At 45.5% G+C, this 23,042-nt stretch overlaps 1 protein-coding gene across 1 annotated transcript in view; it reads right to left on the bottom strand.

Moving 5' to 3' along the window:
- The window catches only part of LOC124803148 (putative transcription factor SOX-15), a 258,832-nt gene that overhangs the window by 5,618 nt on the left and 230,172 nt on the right, over positions 1 to 23,042 (bottom strand). The window contains exons 3-5 of the mRNA XM_047264329.1: positions 21,933 to 22,226; positions 19,511 to 19,762; positions 17,507 to 17,684 (exon numbers count right to left, since the gene is read on the bottom strand). Coding sequence (XP_047120285.1) covers positions 17,507 to 17,684; positions 19,511 to 19,762; positions 21,933 to 22,226 — 724 coding nt within the window. The remainder of the gene's footprint in view (positions 1 to 17,506; positions 17,685 to 19,510; positions 19,763 to 21,932; positions 22,227 to 23,042) is intronic.

The raw sequence follows: 23,042 nt of genomic DNA, 5'->3' as shown, positions 1-23,042 counted from the left end.
GCCTGGGCTGGGCATTAATCAAGGGAGCATGACATGAGGGCGGGGGTTGGGGGAGGGGCGTGGGGAGCTGTGGGGCGCCAGCACGTCTCCGCGATGGTCGTGACTGTATGGACGCATGGAAAAGCAATGAGACCTCGAGACTTCCAAATGAGACTGTCACCGCCGTACATTGTTCAGATGATCAAGTTAGCTAAGGAACGAAGAGAGGCAAAACGAAAACGTAAGGTGAATGGTGTAGCCTCGACTGTTGGCCAAAGCGGGCAAACTGTGATTCTCTGATTACATTTGTCACAAGTACACAGGTACAGAAAGTAATCAGAACGCATACTGGACATACGAAGCGACTATAAAGAGCAAACCTAAATTTTTACAACCGAAATCTCACTCTGTTTCAACACTGTTTATTTGCGTCATTGTGTAACAACAAACTGGTCATTTTTAAAGTGTGTGACGACATAGAGCGGGAAATGAGGCAAATAGTGACGATCGACAAGGGAGACTCGCTGGTTGGCAGAAATATGCCGTGTTTTGGTTGACTGGAATAGACTGCTATTCATATTTAGTAATTCCGGGGAACAACAGCAAAGTTAGATAAGATTGACAGGACGGGAATTCCAATAGCGCTGACACATCCAATGTGTGAAACTCAGCCTTTCGGCTCGGCGAGTATGCCTGGTGAGGCCTCAGCTTATTCGTACACGAGACAAGACTCGAACTGGAATCTTCAGAGGTGACCGAGAGCCGCTGAATTTTTGTGACCTGGCGTCCTGGGTTAACGGCGTGTGGCGACGATGGTATGTTATCTGCCTGTAGCAATGCTTCACACTATGGAAAGTTTTGTTAATGTTTCTGCTGTAGGACTGCGCGAATTACAATGCCTGCGGTCTGTTCTCAGAGCAGGTGAAATGATTAAATGTAAGACAACGGCTAAACGACAGCACAAAGTTGATTCCTAGCGCATAGTGTACATTTTATATAAAAGTATAACTTGCGTGATGCCATTCAATTAAACTAGAATATCATAATACCATAAGGAAGTGAAAGTGAAAAGGGTGGCCGTCTTGTAATATTTTTTTAAATAAAAGTATAGCTTGCGTGATGCCATTCAGTTAAACTAGAATATCATAATTCCATAAGGAAGTGAAAGTAAAATGGGGGGCCGTCTTGTATTATTATTTTTTGCTGTACTCTTTTTGTCAATCAGTTGTTTACGTTTCTACAGATTTGATGGGAAAAGAAATTCATTTGTTGAAACGGTAACCGCTCTCACAAAAGAAAATACTTTTTAACAGGTAGTGCAAGTGCATATGCAGTAGTTCAAATACAGTAACTGCCAGAGCGTGATTCTAAATATGGTGATTTCATAATTGTCTAGTGAAGCAAGGTGGAAACAAATTTATAATACAATTACATATCTGAGTAATTTTCACACTGGGCGCATGTTTGCATGGATGTACTCGTGGTATTCAAAGTTCTTTGATGACAAGTTTGGTTTTACCTATCTATGGTGCATCACTGTCCGGTTGTCTGCAGTGGGGGCAGAGGCTAAACTAGTACAGAGTACTTAAATTACTGTTTAGAGTGCAATAATTTTTCTTAGATATTTTCGTAATAAATTGTTCTTTAACCTTTCGACTGTTCTCTGCGAGGGTTCAAGAGTCATCAAAACTATAGTATTAATCTTACTATTAAATTCCAGGAAAGAAGAGTAATGTGAAGTAGTTGTCTGTTTCTTGTACTTGTATCTGTGATGAAAGTTAACTTGACTGCATTTCGTCTTGGTATGATACCTAATTAACTGAGTCAACCTCGAAATTATGCAAGAGAGTTAAGATATAAGCATGCCAGCACTATTTGACCCTCTCTGAGGTGAAAGTGGTTCATATTACAACGAAACTATTACTACTCACGTGATATATTTAAGTCAACAAACGCTGCGTGACTCTTTCAGAGTTTTATTTTGATCAACTCTATTACATAACTTATATTTCGTTCATCATATTCGATGTTTCAGAAAATCCTGCAACTGTGTCATTCATGATTTAAATAATGAAAACTGCACTAGTGACTTATTTTTTGATATTTTACACAGCGCGGTTCGAGAATTTATTCTCTTTTACGAGTGAATTTGTTTACGTGAATGTGTTTGCATGTGTGATTTTCTGTCTCTCCTGTGTCTTTTTGAGGTTAGGCTGCAATCGGGAAATCAGATAAAATGACTCTTTGAGTGTTTTTAGATGCTAATGTTAGAAATGGGATTTTTATCTGTCTATTTACAGTAGACAATACCTGCAAGCAGACAAACAAAAATCCCATTTCTAATATTAGCTTTTAAAAACACTCAAAGAGTCATTTTATCCAATTTTCCGATTGCAATCTAACTTCAAAAAGACGAAAGACAAGCAGAAAATCACACAAACAAATATTACCAAACATGTTCATGTAAACAAATGCACAAATGCATCTGAAAGTGAAAATAAATTCTTGAAAAGCGTTGCGCTAAGCACCAAAAAATAAGTAACTTGTGCAGTTCTCATTACTTAAATTAGCTCTATTACAGCCCCCACTAAACCTATCCCCCACACAAATGGTAGATACGTGCGAGCCGTATAATGAAGACAGGTAACTGCACACCTGCATAACAACTTTAGATGGTAAGTCTTCCAGTTTCTGATGAAGTCTCGGTTACGTGACTCGATTGTGGAATCGCTGCCCACTTGTTGCGAATCAAATGGATCATGACGAAAGTGGCTTTATTTTAGCGCGCAGGTTTAGGTGGAATGCGTAGCGCCGGTACAGGGTGAAGTCTTCGCGGACAGGCAGCGAGCTGCGTCGAGAACTCGCCCGGCTCCTGGACTCACGTACCTCGCGTTCACAGAAGCCGCGCAGAGCCGCAAATTATTACCTGGTGCGCGCTCCGAGCACGTAGCACGTAGCTCCGTGCCGAAGACGTGACGTGACGTCCACTCCCGCAGGAGGAGAGCGTATTACCCAGCAGCTCGCGGGAAGGATGCCGAATATTACGAGCTGCCGTTGCAAGGCATTAGCGGGCGGGCTTGTCGAGAATTAGAGAGCGCCCCGTGTGTGTGTGTGTGTGTGTGTGTGTGTGTGTGTGTGTGTGTAAATTCGTTGCATGCCGATTGTGCGAACTTGCGAGTGAAACACAGACTACATCAAGAGCAACTGGATTCCAATGACAGCAAACTACACTGATCGAGGATTTAAGTAGTTCCCGCTCCCAGTGAATTCCATGGTGGCTACCTCATCTAGCGATAGCTTTTCTGCAGTTATTAAAAATGTCAGCAGATGATACTAAAAATGAACACACCACTTACTGTGCAGATTTTACTACGTCGCTCAGATCAGTGTGTAATTGTGTTATACACTGAGCAGCCGGAACATTATGACCACCTACCGAATAGCCGGTCGGTATGTTCACCTTTAGTACGGATAACAGCGGCGGTGCGTCGTGGCATGGAAGGAAGGAGGACTTGGTAGGTCATGGAAGGAAGGAGGCCGTGGTGGATCTCCTGGGCTTGTGACATGGCGCACTATCTTGTTCAAGAATGCCACTGCTGTCGAGAAACATGATCATCATGAAGGGAAGTATGTGATCTGCTACCAGTGTACGATATTCCTTGGCCGCCATGGTGCCTTGCACGAGCTCCACTTGACCCGTGGATGTGCCCAGGTGAATGTTCCCTAGAGCATAATGGAGCCGCCGCCAGCTTATCTCTGTCCCGCAGTACAGGTGTCAAGGAGCTGTTGCTTTGGGAGAGGACGCATTCGCGCCCTCCCATCGGCACGATGAAGAATGTATCTGGATTCATCAGACCATGCAACGATTTGCCACAGCGCCAACGTCCAGTGCCGATGGTCACGTGCCCATTTCAGTCGTAATTGCCTATAGCGTGGTGCTAACATGGCACATGCATTGGTCATCGGCTGTGGAGGCCCATCGTTAAGGTATGTTCGGTGCACTGTGTGTTCAGACAAACTTGTACTCTGCTCAGCATTGAAGTCTGATGTTAGTTCCGTTACAGTTCGCCGTCTGTTCTGGGTTACCAGTCTGCCCTCTTCCGGCGTAAAGTCATGTGTCGGCACGCCAGGCGGGAACGTTAGAGTAGAGAGGGCTGTGAGACGGCGTCAGCCAATAGCACGCTAACCGACCCTCTGTATGACAACTAGACAGCAGCGGCCTCTAGGCGAAGACAACATAAGCGCCGCGCCAACTAGCCACGGCACAGTTCGCCGACTTCGACTGCGGCATCAAGAAAAGGCGCTTGCATAGCAGCGACTTAGGAACTGTATTACGAATTGTATATACTGAAGAGATTGTTTATGTTGCTTGTCGCCCCTTGCTTGCAACACATCACTGTAAATTCTCAAAGTTAAGAATTGTCATTTATCTTACTGTCATAAAAACTCAGTAATACGAATTACTTGAATTGTTGTCTAGCGATCCGAGAAAGCAGGTTTCCTAGGCACCCCATATTTAACGAGTAGGCAGGATACAACACACGCAGCCTACGGCGTCCGACATCTGTAACGTGGCCTGGCCGCCCAACTCATCGACATCTGGACTTGGTTTCACCTTGGTTTCGCCACGTGTTGAAGACACTTACCAAAGCACTCTTCGAACACCCGTCAGGTTGTGCAGCTTCCGAAATGCTCGTGCCGAGCCTCCAGACCATCATAATCTGCTCTCGGTCAAACTCTGACACATCGCACGCCTTCCCCATTCTACACACGAACAGCACGCTCACTGATACTACCTGCACCGTGTCTGTGTCTGACTAGCAGTTATTTCTCGCCAGGTGACGGTGGACGGCTTTATATCGATAGCAGGTCGGTGGTCATAACGTTCTGGCTGATCAGTGTATGTATGTATGTTACAGGATAACTTACAACATGCTAACTGGGATGGCCGAAAAAAGTTATGTCTAATTCAAAATAATGGTGTTACATGTGAATATGAGCTCGATGGTTGTAAAAGTAATCAGGAAGAAAACAATACGCAGTAAAAGACTGAATCTTGTTAGCTGTCATTCTTACTTTTTTGTATTTGACTGACTGAGAAAAAGAAGAAAATACCTACGCTAGGAAACAATTGTGCATGCAATATACCTGAAGCAAGTGTTTGGAACATATGTTCATACAGCTGCCGAGTGCATGATTCGAAATGTCTGTGTCTACCCATTATTTAAGTCTGCAATGGAATTACTTGTTACGTCGCTAGTGCAAGTCATTTGGATATGGAAGGTTCCGTGAGACGTTTAATTCTGGTATAACTACGTTTCACTGGTTTCTCAATTTTTGTTTGAACCGTTCAACTCTGTCAACGCTTCGTGTACGTGAAAAAATAAAACTGCCCTTGGCTGGACTGCACGTTAAACTATAGAGCCGCCTACACCAAGCTAGATGAGATGATTGTCCAGTATGAGAACTGCACTGGAGTACCACCCCCGTAGAACTTTCTTTCTTTTGCTACTGCCTTTATCCCGCATTGTGTGCAGGTTCGGCAGGGTTAAGTACGGATTTGGCATGGTTAATTTGAAGGGGTGGCCGGATGCCCTTCCTGCCGCAACCCCATACCCCCCGAGACGGAACTGGTGTACCCCAGCTGTCTGCGTCTAGTGTAAATCGTGAAATAGTGTGAATGTGTTTCAAATGTCTGCGAGTCGTGTACTGAGGCGGGACGTAGGGACCAGCACGGTATTCACCTAGTAGGATGTGGAAAACAGCCTAAAAACCACATCCAGGCTTGCCGGCACACCGGCCGTCGTCGTTAATACGCTGGGCGGATTCGATCCGGGGCCGGCGCGCCTACCCGAGTCCAGGAAGCAGCGCGGTCGCGCTCTCGGCTATCCTGGCGGGTAGTACCAGTCCCGTAGAACAACGACTGGCAAATGTCTGGTGTAAACTACTACCTTTGGGTTGATGACATACCTTTTCTTTACCGGTGTCATGAAAGTGCATCACCTTAATTCATCTGCTCTATTAGTAATCGCTCTACACAAAGATATCTTAAACATAAGAGGTGAGTCGCGAGGAGGAAATAAATGAAAAGTCGCCAAAGGCGATAACTCTGGAAGACACCAAAAATAAAACAGTAATTAAATAAAGTAGCATAATGGGTAGTGGGTGGATGTATGCATAAATCGCTTTGAGATACGCAGACGTCATCTGATGCCGGCCGGTGTGGCCGTGCGGTTCTAGGCGCTTCAGTCTGGAACCGCGTGATCGCAACGGTCGAAGGATCGGATCCTGCCTCGGGCATGGATGTGTGTGATGTCCTTAGGGTAGTAAGTCCCATAGTGCTCAGAGCCATCCGATGGCTTTTCAGAATTTCCAACATACACTTGCCCCAAACTGTTTTGGACGAATTCGTTTTGTAGTAGCCGGGCAGTTCATGACTGCTCGGATCTACTGAGCAGGCGCTGGAGTTAAAGTCGACATACAAATTCATTAACGCTAACGTCGCCGTTGCATCTCCGAGACTGGTACTTACATGAACAGTTACGACGAATTCGCTACTGGAATAACTGCACTAACCTCCACGTTTCCCGCCACTAAAAATTTGCACCTAACAGATGTCTTGAGAAGTGTTATTACAGACTACACAAATAAATTTACTTAACGTTATTTCTCCGAGTTACATTTTATAACCAAGCACGGGATTGAATTTCTATTCGTAAACAGCTCTCCTTGGCTGTGCAAGAGTTTAAATGAACCGGTTATTCTTAATTGTTGTTTATTACTGGGTGATTTAGCACCACTAATTCCAAAGTGATTAGTAGTAACTTTGAAATTTTTCGCCGCAGCTGGCGGCCGAGACTCAAGGCGAGGCTTTCTCCGTCTGAGCGGCGAATAAATCACTCTAATATGTCAGCGAGGGGCTGTATTTCGAGCGCAAGTTGTTTATGCGCTGTAACTGAACGCACTTAACGATCGTCTGTAAATTACGGTTGTTTTCAGGAAGACGCGGTTCGCAGTATATGAAGGTTCTTAACTGGCAGAGTGCAGTCGTTACGGTATGGGCGGAGGCAAATGAGACGGCGCGCAAGGACGCTTTGCACTGCCGCGGCTCGTCTCGCCGAGCGGGTAATACAACGAAGCGTGCTCGCAGAAGGGAGAAGAGAAATAAATACTCGCCGACACTCACTTTGAAGCTACACTTAACTTGTAACTCTCAAAACTAAAGGTTGTTTTATAAACAGGATGTACGTATTTGATTAAAATGTTTTTTTTTTTTTAATATTCTAAGATTCAGGTTTTTTTCATCGAAATAGGTGTTTCTTCACGAAGTTCTGAATTAAGTAGAGAACAGGAGTTACAGAAGCGGATCCATGAGTCTCAGTTCAAATTCTGAGAAATATACGCAGATTAACTAACTACAATGATGTCCAAAATTAAAGCAACAACCAGAAATTTTACAAAGTTGCGTTCATTTTGCCACAAAACAGTATAAACAGGCGATAGTAAAGCAGAAACAATGTCAAGAATACAGAACGTAAACATCTCCAACACGCATAACGGTAGACAAGTATGTTCTTGTTTAATGTGCTCTGTATGTGGTGTGACCATCTCTGGCAGCAGTACAGGCCTGACAACGATAGGGCATGCTGTAAACGATGTCATCAATCTCAACAACGCCCATTCTTCCTGCAAAGCTGTTCGGAAGTCTTGGAGAGTGATTGGTGGATGCTAACTTGAAGCAACCGATATTCCTAGTGCATCCCAGATTCGCTATACGGGATTCAAAACGGGGGAGCGACCAGGCCACGCCATGCGTTCAAATTCTTCCGTTCCGAAGAAAATATCAGCCCCCTTCCTCTATGAGGTCGAGCATTATCGTTCATCACTACGAAGCCTAGGTCCACAGTACCTCGCAACAACCGCACATGAAGTCTCATTATCTTGTCACGATACCTGCCAGCAGGTAAACCTTGCCGATTCAACAGTACAAGTTCATGAAGAGTTATTCGAGCGGTCAACTTAATCCCTGCCCACACCATTAGGGACCCTCCTCGATATCGGTTTCTTTCCACATTGTTTGGGTCCCTAAATCGTGTTCCACGTTCCATACAGATGTGAATCCGTCGAGAATCACTTTTCACACCAAATCGGGACTCGTCTGTGAAAAGAACATCGGGCCACTGTTCGACCGCTCAGGTGGCATGCTGAAGATTCCACTCTAGACGTTCCCTTCACTGAAGACGCGTCAGAGGTACACATACAGCAGGTTTACAGCAATAAAAGCCACTCTGTAAAAACCTGTGCACCTTTTGCTTCGACACAACATCGTACCTTTACAACCAAATAACTGTCTTTTCTTTCTCATGTCACACGTGGTCGGCCCTGCTCTGGTCTTCGAGAAAACAGTTCCGTCTCTATGAACTGTCGCCACGTCCGAAACAGAACGATTCACGTTAAGGCATCGGGCCACATCAGTTTGCAACGGTCCTGCTTCCATTCTTCTTATGTCCCTCCACCGCAAAGTCTGGTAAGCGTGTTCACAGTGCCGTACAACATCGTTTGTGCCTATGCACACAGCGATTGTGGATTTACATTACTCGGCAAACATTACCCCGTTTGATAGGCGCCCTGATCTCGTCGTTGGCGTGGTTGTTGAACACGATCGTACGGACATCTTTTGTCAGTTTGTATGACTGTATCGTGAATTAGGCACAGGACCGGAAAATAGAGGTTTGCTGCTTTAATTTTGGACACCAGTGTATGTGACGACATCCTGCTAAGGACTGTTGCCCTGTCCTATGCTAATGTCGTCACAGAACGTTAGTACTATGCCACTTACAGATAGCACATCACTCTCCTAGTCGTTAATGCAGGTTTCCGCAAGGCTACTACTCCTTCAAAGTTCTATTAAAACGTCCTCGCGAAGCCGAGTGTATCCTGTTCTTCAATTCTTGCAACAAGAGAAAGCCTTTGCCATTCACAGGAATTGAACAGCCAGGTCATTTGTGTTGCAAATAACCGTATAAGTTAGGCAGTGGTTAATACACTGGACTCGCATTTGGGAGGAGCGGAGGTTCAAATACCTTCCCAACCAACCAGGGTTTTACATTAGTTTCCTTAAATCGCTTACATCAAATGTCGGTATGGCTCCTTTGAAAAGGACACGGACGATCTCCTTCCTCATCCGAGCTTGAGCGCTGTCTCTAAGCATCTCGTCGTCAAAGGAACTCCAGCCCCTAAGCTATCGTCCATTTTGGAAGGCGAGCAGACGAGGCGACTTGAGAAAGTAGGTAATAATTTATTGTGGCTGGGCAAATAACTCTTGCTGAACGCTTAACTACATATCAAAGTGACACAGATACATGACACTATTTTGCAACATAGTTGCGAAGTCTGTAAACAACGATAGGAACGCTCTATCAATCGTTATATTCCTCGAGCTAGAAATCCGCTTGTTGGTCAGGGCGACATTCGAGAACCGCTGTGTCACTGGAAAATCTCTTTCCCCCAGATGTTCTTTCAGCTTGTCGAAAAGATGGAAATCAGCTCGTATAACTGCCGTCTGGTTTCTGTACAAATTGTAAATAGCCTTTCGCTCCGTGCACTGGACCCTTGCCCCCTTCAGAATTTTAAATAGTATTCCAGTCAACATTGTCAAAAGGTTTCTCTAAGTCTACAAATACTAGAAAGCTAGGTTTACCTTTCCTTATTCTATTTCCTAAGATAAGTCGCCGAGTCAGTATAGCCTCACGCGTTCCAACGTTTCTACGGAATCCAAACCGTCGGCTTCTACCAGTTTTTTCATGCGCCTGTAAAGAATTCGCGGTAGTATTTTGCAGCAGTGACTTATTACACTGATAATTCGGCAATTTTCACACCTGTCAACACAAGCTTTCTTTGGGATTGGAATTATTACATTCTTCTTGAAGTCTGAGGGTATTTCGCCTGTCTCATACATCTTGCTCACCAGATGGTAGGGTTTTCTCAGGGCTGGCTCTCTCAAGTCTGTCAGTAGTTCTAATGGAATGTTGTCTACAACTGGGGCCTTGTCTTGACTTAGGTCTTTAGTGCCCTGTCAAATTCTTCACGCAGTATCATATCTCCCGTTTCATCTTCATCTACGTCCTCTTCAATTTCCATAATATTGCCCTCAAGTTTGATTATAGTATAGGTATTTGTCGTACCTCCCCTAGGGACCACATTGAACGCTTATGACAGGTAAATAAAAAATCTGATCCTACACGTAACTGTAAAAAGTACCACAAGATTTGGATGTAGTGAAAGAAATAATACTGTAAAATTGGAAGGTTATTTTGAAAATAAAAGCTTTGTATTCCTTGGCGCAAGTTAAAATTAACTTCCTGTTTATACCGTTATTCAGGTAGAGGATATTATGCTCTTACGAAACTGGGTGATTCTTTTCGAAACACCGAGGGCGAAACCTTTGCAACGGAGACAGTGGCCACCTTCACAGCAGTCGGTTTCGAATAATCCTCAATGAGTATACGGAGAACTCTCGAAATCTGTGACTCGCAGGATCTGGCCCTTCCCTGTTAGTTCTGGAAAGTCTTCAAACCGTTCACAAAGCCCGGGAAGCCTCTTATGATCCTGAAGAAGAATCATCTGTTCTGAAACGTGTGTCGTTACAGTACAGCCAAATTTTGTATCGGAATGGGAACTGATATTGATATTACTTTAAATTCTTCTATTTCGAGCAAACACAACGTGCTTGTGTGAAGAACTGGTAACGTTGTTGAAGTCTGACTAGACTGGACGATGAGGTGCGTTCAGATGGGAAGCCTCCCTTCTCTCGGGAACCGACTGTTTGGAGGAGTGCGGCTGCTATCAGCAGAGCAGAGCTGGTGTCTGCGTGCCCTATCTGCCGTGTGCCGCCGCCGCCGCTCCCCAACCTTCCGCCTGCGTGTCCCAGTTAGCGGCCTCCACAGCGGACGGCGCCCAACGGTGCGTGGACGCCTCTCCGGCGCCACAGCGAGACAAGCAACGCTGCGTCTCTGGCCACCAGCCACCAACTCTGGGATAGTACTACGCCCTCTACGTCTTCAGTCCGCAAGCCACTTCACGGCGTGAGAACCGCTACCAGCCCACTCCCCACCACATTCTTGTAGCAGTCAGGTGTGCTGCGTGTGAATAACAATTGTTAGCAACCCGCGCGTGAACTCTGATTTCTCTCTTTTTCAATATATATATATATATATATATATATATATATATATATATATATATATATATACTGTGATATGCAAATGATTACCTTTTCAGATCACTCACACAAGGTTGGCGCCGGTGGCGACACCTACAACGTGCTGACATGAGGAAAGTGTCCAACCGGTTTATCATACACAAACAGCAGTTGACCGGCATTGCCTGCTGAAACGTTGTTGTGATGCCTCGTGTAAGGAGGAGAAATGCGTACCATCACGTTTCCGACTTTGATAAAGGTCGCGACATCGCTGTTCGAGATCCAATGACTGTCAGCACAATATGGAATCGGTGGGTTCAGGAGGGTAATGCGGAACGCCGTGCTGGTCCCAACGGCCTCGTATCACTAGCAGTCGAGATGACAGGCATCTTATCCGCATGGCTGTAACGGATCGTGAGGCAACGTCTCGATCCCTGAGTCAACAGATGGGGGCGTTTGCAAGACAACAACCATGTGCACGAACAGTTCGACGACGTTTGCAGCAGCATGGACTATCAGCTCGGAGACCGTGGCTGCGGTTACCCTTGACGCTGCATCATAGACAGGAGCGCCTGCGATGGTGTACTCAATGACGAACCTGGGTCCACGAATGGCAAAACTTCATTTTTTCGCATGAATCAAGGTTCTGTGTACAGTATCGTGATGATTGCATCCGTGTTTAGCGGCATAGCGGTGAACACACATTGGAAGCGTGTATTCGTCATCGCCATACTGGCGTTTCACCCGGCGTGACGGTATGGGGTGCCATTGGTTACATGTCTCGGTCACCTCTTGTTCGCATTGACGACACTGTGAACAGTAAACGTTACATTTCAGATGTGTTACGACCCGTGGTTCTACCCTTCATTCGATCCCTGCGAAACCCTACATTTCAGCAGGATAATGCACGACCGCATGTTGCAAGTCCTGTACGGGCCTTTCTGGATACAGAAAATGTTCGACTGCTGACCTGGCCAGCACATTCTCCAGATCTCTAACCAACTGAAAACGTCTGGTCAATGGTGGCCGAGCAACTGGCTCGTCACAATACACCAGTCACTGCTGTGATGAACTGTGGCATCGTGTTGAAACTGCATGGGCAGCTGTACCTGTACACGCCATCCAAGCTCTGTTTGACTCAATGCCCAGGCGTATCGAGGCCGTTATTACGGCCAGAGGTGGTTGTTCTGGGTACTTATTTCTCAGGAGCTAAGCACCCAAATTGCATTTCTTCTTGTGTAGCAATTTTAGTGGCTAGTAGTATATATATATGATAGAAAAGAACTCTTCTTGGAAAGACGCCTCGGAATTTTAGCTGTACACTGCTCTCCTTTGGAGTTTCTCGACATCCTCTAGTAATTTTATTCACCTTGTTTCCCACATTGGCGAGCAGTACACACAATCGGTCGAATTACATTTTGTTAGGATTCTTCCAAAGGATCTTAGACCGGCGTCTCTTCACATGGTCGTTCCACCTTAGGCTCCCACAGACGATGAGCCCTAGGTATTTTACAGTTGTTACTGTTTCTAGGGACTATCGCCTGTAGTGTAATTCGAACAGTAATTGATCGCTCCGCCTATTATGCACAGTACATTACATTTATTTATGTTCAGTGGCAATTACGATTCCTAGCACCAAACGCCGATCTTTTTCAGGTTTTCTGCACTTGGGTACGGATTTATGGCGTTATAGCTTGCCTATAGACAACGGCGTATGCCAGGTACGGCCTTATGGAGCGTCCGACATTATCTACTAGATCATTAATATATACTGCTCAAAGGAAAAAGGGGAACATGGCTTTGGACGTCTGCCATAAACCAATGACCAATAATTGAGGACTGGGTATATTACCAAATTACCTTTATCTTAACAAATTAAGCGCGCAACAGAACATCACTGTATCAAATTGCTTCAAATGGCTCTGAACACTATGGGACTTAACATCTGAGGTCATCAATCCCCTAGAACTACTTAAACCTAACTAACCTAAGGACATCACACACATCCACGGCCGAAGCAGGATTCGAACCTGCGACCGTAGCGGTCGCGCGGTTCCAGACTGAAGCGCCTAGAACCGCTCGGCCACACCGGCCGGCATCATTGTATCCTCGATCGTATACATAAAAAGAACTTAAATGTGCTACAGATGTCGAAAACAACCACAGAACCTTAGACGAATCTGTCTATTTCCTGGACCACATTTCGCAGGTGCGTCTCACCGATCGGCGTCTCCATGTATGAACACAACCATTATCTTGCGTTCAGAGGATATCTGTGGTCTGTGAATAACACGTTTCGCCAGTGACGAAGTTCCCAGTTGACATGGGATCGACAGAACTGAAGGCGCACTGCGAGATGTTGTGTCATTTAGGATACTAGAACAGGACGTCTGTGGCGTAATGTCCTTTCTCCTAAGCTGTTCATTACAGTCTGATCGGACACAACAGCTCCAGTGGCACTTACGAGATCGTGTTGTAGTGCTCTGGTGATATCCATACGATTCTCGGCGGGGTCAGGGATTTTCTCTGCCTCGTGATGACTGGGTGTTGTGTGATGTCCTTAGGTTAGTTAGGTTTAAGTAGTTCTAAGCTCTAGGGGACTGATGACCATAGATGTTAAGTCCCATAGTGCTCAGAGCCATTTGAACCATTTTATCCATACGACGCCACAACGCAGAGAACTCCAGATATCGGTCTTCACGTGGGGTTGCAATACATCGGCAACCTTGTCCAGCTCGCCTTGTGTACTGACCTGTTCCCTGTAGCGTGTCCACAACCTGTGGATGACATATGGAGAGGCATTGGCGTCTGGAGTTCATGACGTGTCTTTTTTTGATGAAGCAGACCGCCCTTGCAAGCTGCACTGCATTAAGATGTCGCATTGCATATGCTTGGTCGAATACAACAACTCACCAGAAACAACTGGGACTCAGGTACTCACTTCCTTCGGAGGGGTCACCTGACACTGTCGTGAATAACACAGCCAACAGATGACGAAAGATTTTAATTGTTGCCTACACTGAAAGCGGAGAACTCAACCGATGCAATAAGACCACAGGTACCGCATGTATCAAAATAAATTTAACATTACGGGAGTTGATACAAGAGTTCTCCTAAGTCTTTTGAAGATTGTACTCACGAAATCACCTTTCCGTTTCTGTTCGGATCTCTTGAACCAAGTCTCGATTCTGGTTCGATGCTCAGTTCAGTGAAGAACAAAGCAAACTGTATCTAATGTCTTCCTGAAGTCGATGAACACGACGTCAACCCCGGTACCGATACCTGTTACGCGATCTGAGTTTCGTACGACTTCTCGTTAAAAGTTAGTGGACAAGCGATGACAGATGAATGCTGCGTGGCGTGCTGTGTTCGGATAGCTGAGTCTGTAAGACGACTTTCTGCGGAAGGCAACCACTTTTATTCTTTTAGCAAGTTTCCCAAAAGCGTCCTCTCCACCCACATTCAGGGACTCGTCCTGAAAAGTTGCAAACATTTTGAGTGCAGTGGTCTGGCACCAGCGGCGGGGGCGGCGGCGGCTGCGCGGGGAGATACGTCGCGATAACGGCGAGGGCCGGCGCGACGCGGCGCTTATTGCGGACGTGGCTGCGTTTCGCGGCCAGATTTACGAGTGGGACTTAATTAAGTGGCACCGGTGCCACCGAGGTTAATAACGACGCCAGCCAGCTGCTTCCAGCATATGTCGCGATTGCTACGGACGAGAGCTACCGTGCTACGCCGCGGGCCACCTGCTGCTGCCGCGTGGGACGGACGTTTGGTAATATTGCAGGGGGCGATAGGACAGACCGGCGCCATCTAAATGACACCCACCGGCAGGCAGAACGTCGCTACAGTCTGCTGTTATGAGCTGTCTCCAACAGAGTTCTGGCGTTCCCCAACGTAGCGTTATAGGCCCTCTGCTGTTCCTTAACTACATTGAAGAGCCAAAGGAACTGATACACCGCAACACGAGATGGCATGGATATGACTAATGTCTCAAGTACTGCTGGAGGGAACTGACACAATGAATCCTGCAGACCTGTTCGTAAATCCGTACGAGCAGGATCTCTTCTGAAAAGCCGGCCGAAGTGGCCGTGCGGTTAAAGGCGCTGCAGTCTGGAACCGCAAGACCGCTGCGGTCGCAGGTTCGAATCCTGCCTCGGGCATGGATGTTTGTGATGTCCTTAGGTTAGTTAGGTTTAACTAGTTCTAAGTTCTAGGGGACTAATGACCTCAGCAGTTGAGTCCCATAGTGCTCAGAGCCATTTGAACCATTTTTTTCTTCTGAAAAGCACGTTGCAAGGTATCCCAGAGATGCTCGATAATGGGGAGTTTGGTGGCCAGCGGAAGTGTTTAAACTCAAAAAGAGTGTTCCTGGAGCCACTGTGTAGCAACTCTGGATGTGTGGGGTGTCGCACTGTTCTGCTGGAATTTCCCAAATCCGTCGGAATGCACAATGGACAATCTTTTCAACGATTATTTCCGTAGGACAAATGTCTCTCATCGCTACGGAGAAAACTGGTTAGTAATTCAGTTTTACTCGCGAGATTTCAGAGTCATGGAAAATGAGAGGATTTAAGCCAAGCACATAGGTTAAGCCAATCACAAAGGATCGTGAATGAGATTTTCACTCTACAGCGGAGTGTGCTGATATGAAACTTACTGGCAGATTAAAACTGTGTGCCGGACCGAGACTCGAACTCGGGACCTTTGCCTTTCGCCGGCAAGTGCTCTACCAACTGAGCTACCCAAGCACGACTCGCGCCCCGTCCTCACAGCCTTGCTTCTGCACTTGCCCGCGAAAGGCAAAGGTCCCGAGTTCGAGTCTCGGTCAGGCACACAGTTTTAATCTGCCAGGAAGTTTCACAAAGGATCGCCATTATACAGGAAGTCCTCAGTGTCTTTCAATAGGAAAGTGTTCCACGTAATTCATCCACAAATTGTGTTACAAATATTAAAACTTCGTGGCCTCATGTCATCAATATAGATATGATTATAACATGACGCTCTTCAAAAATTAACTACATCGAAAAGAACAAATAAACATCGCAGCAATGGTGACGCTGTTGACTTGAATGCGCAAAATGCTTTATATTTAATTTGTTTCTTCGCAGGAAGAAGTGATCCGAGCCCACTCCTCTTGAAGGAGAGCTGCGGAATTGTTGATTCAGAGAGAGCAGTGACACGACAAAGGGGTCAGATCTGCAAGAACTAGTTACAGATCTTAGTCTTAACGTGCTGGTGTCGGGATTTTCATCGTCATCGGTGGTTACTACAGGCGAAAGCCAGGGCGACTACCGACTGCTTGCTGTATACTCAATCATGTTAGCCTTTAGTTCTTTCTCAGTTAATTCTAAAGATATTAAAGAAAACATACAAGGCGAGAGAAAAACAAATAATGAAAGGCGGGAATAAAACATCGCTTCGAGTACAGAAAAGCAGGGAAGTCAAAATTCTTGTTCATCTAAGATGACTAACAGCACAAATTAAGAAGAATTTTTTGACAACACAGAATATCTTGCAATAAAATGTAAGCCACTATTTCCTACCTGAACTTTATAGTAACACAATTTGATCTTTACAGGGAAATAACCAAAATACAAAATCAGTTGTCACGTCTTTTCTAGCACAAGCACACGTTAGGAATAAAATTCCAAAGTCCGCTAATGTAGTTAAACAATTAATACTAAAATATTTTACTGAATGGTAACCTCCCTTTGCGTAAACTTATCATATTTAACTTTGCTTGATTTGTTTATCTTATAGCATACCAGGCCAATCACGCTCTGCTTTTGCCACAGTGTCGATCGTTACGTATGAGCATTTGCTATGAAGAATATCTTCTTTGCTAAAAATCATTTGTTATGTTAATTATTACAATTTTTACCGCTCTACATGCAATCGGTGAAGTATTAGATTTTCAAATGTAAGCAGACTTTTGGGTCACTCAGTATGTCAAAGGCTTTAAATAAAAGTTATGTTAAAACGTTCTTGAAGTGTGGACAATATAAAGTAAAAGAATTTTCTTAAAGAACATTTGTCTAAAGGACAGAAGGAAACACTTTCTTCCAACTATTACATCGCAAAACTGGGTACGTGCATGGTTAGGGATCTTGCTAATAGCTAATGCAATACTGTCTTGTTTTTACAATGAGAGGTCGCAAAATGATCGTAATAATTGTGAGTTTATAGTTATAATATGTGTACATGTTTTGAATTGTGGTCATTGCTTCGGTATTTAACACGGATTGAGTAGTGTGTTGCGTGACGGGCCACAGAAGGTAACAGAGTGTTGCTCTGCCTGTGCCCTGGTGACCACTGGAAACTCACCCTGGTAGGCGTCCGCAGCCCTGGTGTGGTGGCCGTAGTGTGGTGAGCTGCTGCCGGCCCCCGGGTACCCGCCAGCCCCCGACAGGTACGTGGGAGTGGCCTGGCCGCCACCCCCGCCACTGCTGCCCGCCGTGGTCGTAGCTGACGAGCTGCTGCTCTGGTACAGGTGCTGGTTGTCCTGCAACACCACAAGACACGCGTCACTATAACGTGCCCACTTGCTAGCCGAAAGCAAACACTCTGGACGTTTATTCACATGTCGTACATGCTCATCTTTATGGAACTCCACTGTTAAAAACAACGAGAAGAGAAGATCAGAGGCTATAAGAGGAGGAGGAGGAGGAAGTGTCTGCCACCATGCAAGGAGAAGAAATGGGTGTCGATTTGGAAGAAATGACGCGTTCAGTGTTAGATCTGAGTCTGACAAAGCCTTGTCAGGCTTGTGATTAAACAAGGCAGAACACATGGATGAAAATCCTTCAGAATTTCTAAAACCATTTGGAGAGGTGGCATATATTCTGACCGAGATGTGGTCGGGAATGGCTATAGAAACCAAGTAAGGCTGGACCGACCGCATAGGGGCAATCAACAGCGATTCGCCGAGTGTGAACAGGAAGACATCAAAGAAAAATAGGACAACATAGACGCCACGGCAGAATAATAAATTCCAAACAAGTGATCCAAATAGCGAAAACCTTAGACGTAGCGAAGTCTGAGAGCGAAACCAACAGTATGAAGTGAGAACGATATGAGAGCGCAGAGAATACAGAACTCGAGGCAAGGCCACAGCGCAGCTAGCTATAAAGCGCGGCCGCGAGCAGCAACTCTCTGTCCGACATCAGCACAATGGCACGATTAAGCTAGAGCTCGCAGATGGAGCAGTGACCCTTGCAGCCGAGTTCGAGATCCATGCCCTCTGGCAGGCTTTCAAAGTCGCACGGAAGAAGTACCAGAGTAACCAAACGACTATTCAAGTTGGTATGTAGAGTCTAAGATTCTGGAGACTTAAATTGGTCTTTCGCACAATCCAGAAGCTATCGGCATAAACGCGACAATTATCATACAATCATATTGACAGTCCACGCATCCAAATTTTTTTGATCAGAACACTATGGAGCAAAACTGAGGAAAGAAGAAAGAAAAGATAGTTCGTTAGGGTTTAACTGCCGGTGAATGACGAGCTCATTAGAGATGGAGGATAATCTCGGATTGGGGAAGGAAATCAGCCATTGCCCTTCAAAAGGAACCATATAGGTATTCACCTTAAGCGATTTAGAGAAACCAAGGAAAAACTAAACCTGAATGACCGGACAGGGATATGAACCACTGTTCTTCCAAATATGAATGCAGTGTCTCAGCACTGCGCCAACCCGCGCTATGAAAATGAAAAAGGAGCTGTGTCAGTTTACGGTCAGAGTGGCATTATGAAAGGTAAAGTCACCAGAAAGGCATTTCAAGCCTTACGCTTGGCAAGAAAAATCAAGGCGCTTTATAGGATGTGCAAAAATGGAGGTCATCAGTCCCCTAGAACTTAAAACTACTTAAACCTAACTAACCTAAGGACATCACACACATCCATGCCCGAGACAGGATTCGAACCTGCAACCTAGCGGTCGCGCGGTTCCAGACTGAAGCGCCTAGAACCGCTCGGCCACTCTGGCCGGCTTACAGGATGTGTTGACCCAAAAAAAGCGCTAGACTATCTAATGTAGCTCCTCAGAAAAATAGAATGGAAGGCGAGAGGTAAGTGTTCGGATTAAAAAGGGCATATTTGTGCGACAAAGGTTGTTTGCTTGCCAAAAATGGAAACTATTTAATAGGATTAATAAGACGATGTTTGATTAAGTTACAAAATGATGACAAACGGAGAGGTTTTCACTGACCCTAGAGCAGTCTTCAGAGATTTACTACTAGGAAAACTTAAAAAGGGTCGGGGAGCATCGGAAGAATGGTATAATACGGCAGCGTTTGTGAGACGGGGTCATGCTGTTTTCCGCTGCCTACCTGCGAGGTGGCGACGGGCGGGTAGAAGGTGCCGGTGATGCCGCCGCTGTGCTCGTAGACGCGCTGGTTGGTGCACATCATGACGACGCCGCCGTTGCTGAGCCCCATGGTGGCGATGGTGCTTCCGGCTGGCGCGTGCGTGTGGTGCGCGTGGGCGTGGTGCGCGTGGGCGTGGTGCGGGTGGCCGTGCTGGTGCAGACCGTGCCCGTGGTGGCCGTAGGCGCTGCTCAGCATCGACTGGTGGCGGTACACCTGCCGGCAGACTCAGAGTAACACAACAGCTCCGGCTGGGCGCAACCTACCGATACTGACCAGAGGAATGGACCTGTCACGAAAATATGAGGTGCGGTATTCATCTTAGTCTAGTCCTAAGTCTGGGTTAGGCTGTGCGGTAACAGTTTGGTTGCCCATGCACAAAGCCAATGAATGTAATACCGTGAGAATGAATAACCCTAACCCTTGTCTGAGAACGGTTTACACATACTGGATTCCGATAAGTGGTGTATGTCCGGCGTTTTTCTGGTGTCACGGGTCAAAGCAGATGGGTGATATCGCCAGGTTCAATACTTCCTGACCAGTGGTCTTATTTTGTCATGATAGTGACCTAAAAGGCTCGTACAAAAGCAAACTTTGACGCAAGGTATATTTTGTTACATTTTATGAGGACGAAATTATCTTCGTTGAAATTATCAAGCAGTTTATCAGTGATTCGGGAGGAGCGTGTCATTTGGCGAGATTTGCATCTGTCATACACTAGACCAGAACTGAAACTGGAGTCATGAACAATCACGAAAGTTCCATACTCATTATCTGTAGAAAAATTAGTACAAAAAGGAAAGAAAGGAAAGCACATCGTTATAACGTAATGGACGTAGTTGTCGGCATTCTGATGAAGCAAGCTTTGTACTCCTGGACGTTAAGCCGTTGGAGCGTGTGTAAATGCGTAGTATATGACTCTCTACGCCTGTCGCTGGAACAGCCTTGGAATATCTTATCGGCAAATGATAAAATCTTTTCGGCTTTCTACACTCATTCAAAGCACTGTACCGTACTCTTTAACACGATGTAGTACTGCTTCTACTGCGACGATCATCAAGTGTAAAAAGTGGGCCGAAAATTTAGCATCTTACCTCCTGATAAGCTAAGGATGTATCGGCAAACAAGAGACGGAGCGTCATGCAATTATAATTTACACTTGCCAAACAAGACAGTAGCCGTGTTCCCAGTGTGGGCTTAAACCTGGATCTAGACGGTACTCCTGTGGGCACTTGCCTATTGACAATTTTGTCAGGAAAGAAGTCCTCAATAAGTGACTTACACACTACTATAATGTAATTTTACCAGATCGGCTCTCACTGTAAAGACAAATTTCCTATTGGTTCACGTTATTTATAATTTTAAATATTTTTAAACCTCGTTAACACAATACAGTACAATGATGACGAAATTTCATCTCATTTTCTCGCTTCGAAAAATTTAAGATGCGAACCATTTTCACGGCAAGTCTTTCCAAATATGAAGATCAACTAAGACCCAAGGGAATAATAGACATAGCTGCGAGTGTCCACTGATTTAAATCAATAGGAAAAGTTGAAAACCTGTGCTGGACCGGAATTCGAGCCCGGGTCTCCTGCATAATAGAAAAATGATCTGTCCACTTTCCCCATTGATTTAAATAAATGCCGACTCGCAGCAGCCAATGTCTGTAATTCCTTTGTTTCTTAATTCATAATGGCTGCTGGATCAAAATGGCTTTTGTCCTTTCGGACATATCCGAAAGAACAAATATACTGTATAAGCACGTCAACTGTCAGCAGCAGTTCTGGAGAAACTTTGGAAACAAGTACAGAATTCTCAATCATACCGTCGGCCCTCGCTTCTTTGCATACACATGGCAAATACAAATTAACAATGTTTTCTATTCGACACACTTGTTTTATTGGCTATCATATTTACCCAGTTAAATATATGCCTGTACCTATTAATGTGATACTTTTAACTCTTACGCACTCTGTCAGTAAATGAGAATTAACGTTTTTCCTTTTCATTAAATTCCAATCAAAAGTCGTAATGCCACTTGCCCTGTCAATTTTTGCACATTTGAACTGCCAACAGGATGTCTCCAAGTCCTGTCTCGTGTATCCTAGCTCGTTTTCAGGCATCTGCCAGCTTCGCCACTGCTAAATATGTTTGGGATTTGGAAATACGTTCTAATCTGGGGTATCCCAGGTCCCCAGGCATTTTTGTCGTTGATCACTGTTGGTTTACCTTCGGGGGTCTATCCCTAAAGCAATCATGAAAATTCTCTTAGCACATGAAAATTCTCTTAGCACATGAAATGCACATGTTTTAGTTCGTAAAAGCAGATCGCTTGTAGAGTGGAGCCAGTGGTGAGGCCTGGGAGGTGGTACAAGTGGCCTACCTGCTGCTGGTAGGCGCGCTTCTCCTCGCTGAACTGGAAGTTGTCCTTGTCCTGGTCCATGGGCGACATCTCCGGCGTGGGCAGCGCTGCCGCATTCACGTCCTCCATTAGGCCCGCCGCGGAGCTGCTGGATGCAGAGGAAGACGACGCCGAGGAGCTGGGAGGCGGCGGCTGCTGCTGTTGCTGCTGTTGTTGCTGTTGCTGCTGTTGTTGCTGTTGCTGCTGTTGTTGCTGCTGCTGTTGCTGCTGCTGATGTTGCTGCTGGTCTTGCTGCGAGCGCGGACTCTCCTCCATCTGCCACACAACACGACACTTAGCATCTGCCAGTCACGTCTCTCTACTGTTGCCAAGAATAAGCAATTGATTTCTCCGTTCCCCATGATAACTTTACACTGATGTACAAATGTAACAGTTGCGGAGCTTTAGATGTAAAGGCTGAGGTTCCTGATCAGCCTCTTGCAAGGGCGAGGCTAAAACTTCGACAACCAAATGGCAAGAAAACTGCTACCTGGTGGTTATAATTAAAGTTCAGCTACTGACAGAGGTCCACTGTGGGCTGTAACTGTAGTGTGGCAGCGAAACTTGATAGATATAGCTAACACGTCAGTGCAAAACAGATTTACACTAGAAAAAAATTAGTTTCAATTTTTGCTAGCAGTCGCCAATTTGGGACCGTGAATGCAAGAAGACGTGTATAAATGTTTTCATATGTTATGGATTAGTGTCGGGACGCAGAGACAAAAGGCCAAACAAGTGGGAAAGGCATAATGTTGATTTTATTACCAACCGCTGCTTACAAAATGAGTCCAATAGGAGCATCGGAGACGTCGATGACATGCTGTACAGAGCAAGATTTGCACCTGGTGGCCAAAATTAGGACAATTTTTTTTCCAGCGTAAATCGGTCCCGAACTAACGCATTAGCATTTCTGCCAAGTTTCACTTCTGTGTGGTAATTAAAGCCCACATTGGCCCTCCGTGAATAGCTTCATTTTAATTATAACAATCCCGCACGTACATCAGAGACTCTATAGTAACGTTCTCGACGTTAGATCTGTATGCAGCTGAATAAATGCCTCTTATATTTTCCAACGCGAGATGTGCTTCGGTT

This window comes from Schistocerca piceifrons, chromosome 6 (assembly GCF_021461385.2).
Source record: "Schistocerca piceifrons isolate TAMUIC-IGC-003096 chromosome 6, iqSchPice1.1, whole genome shotgun sequence".
Lineage (NCBI taxonomy): Eukaryota > Metazoa > Arthropoda > Insecta > Orthoptera > Acrididae > Schistocerca > Schistocerca piceifrons.
The sequence above is the reverse complement of the archived record's forward strand: the minus strand, read 5'-3'. Positions and strand labels throughout refer to the sequence as shown.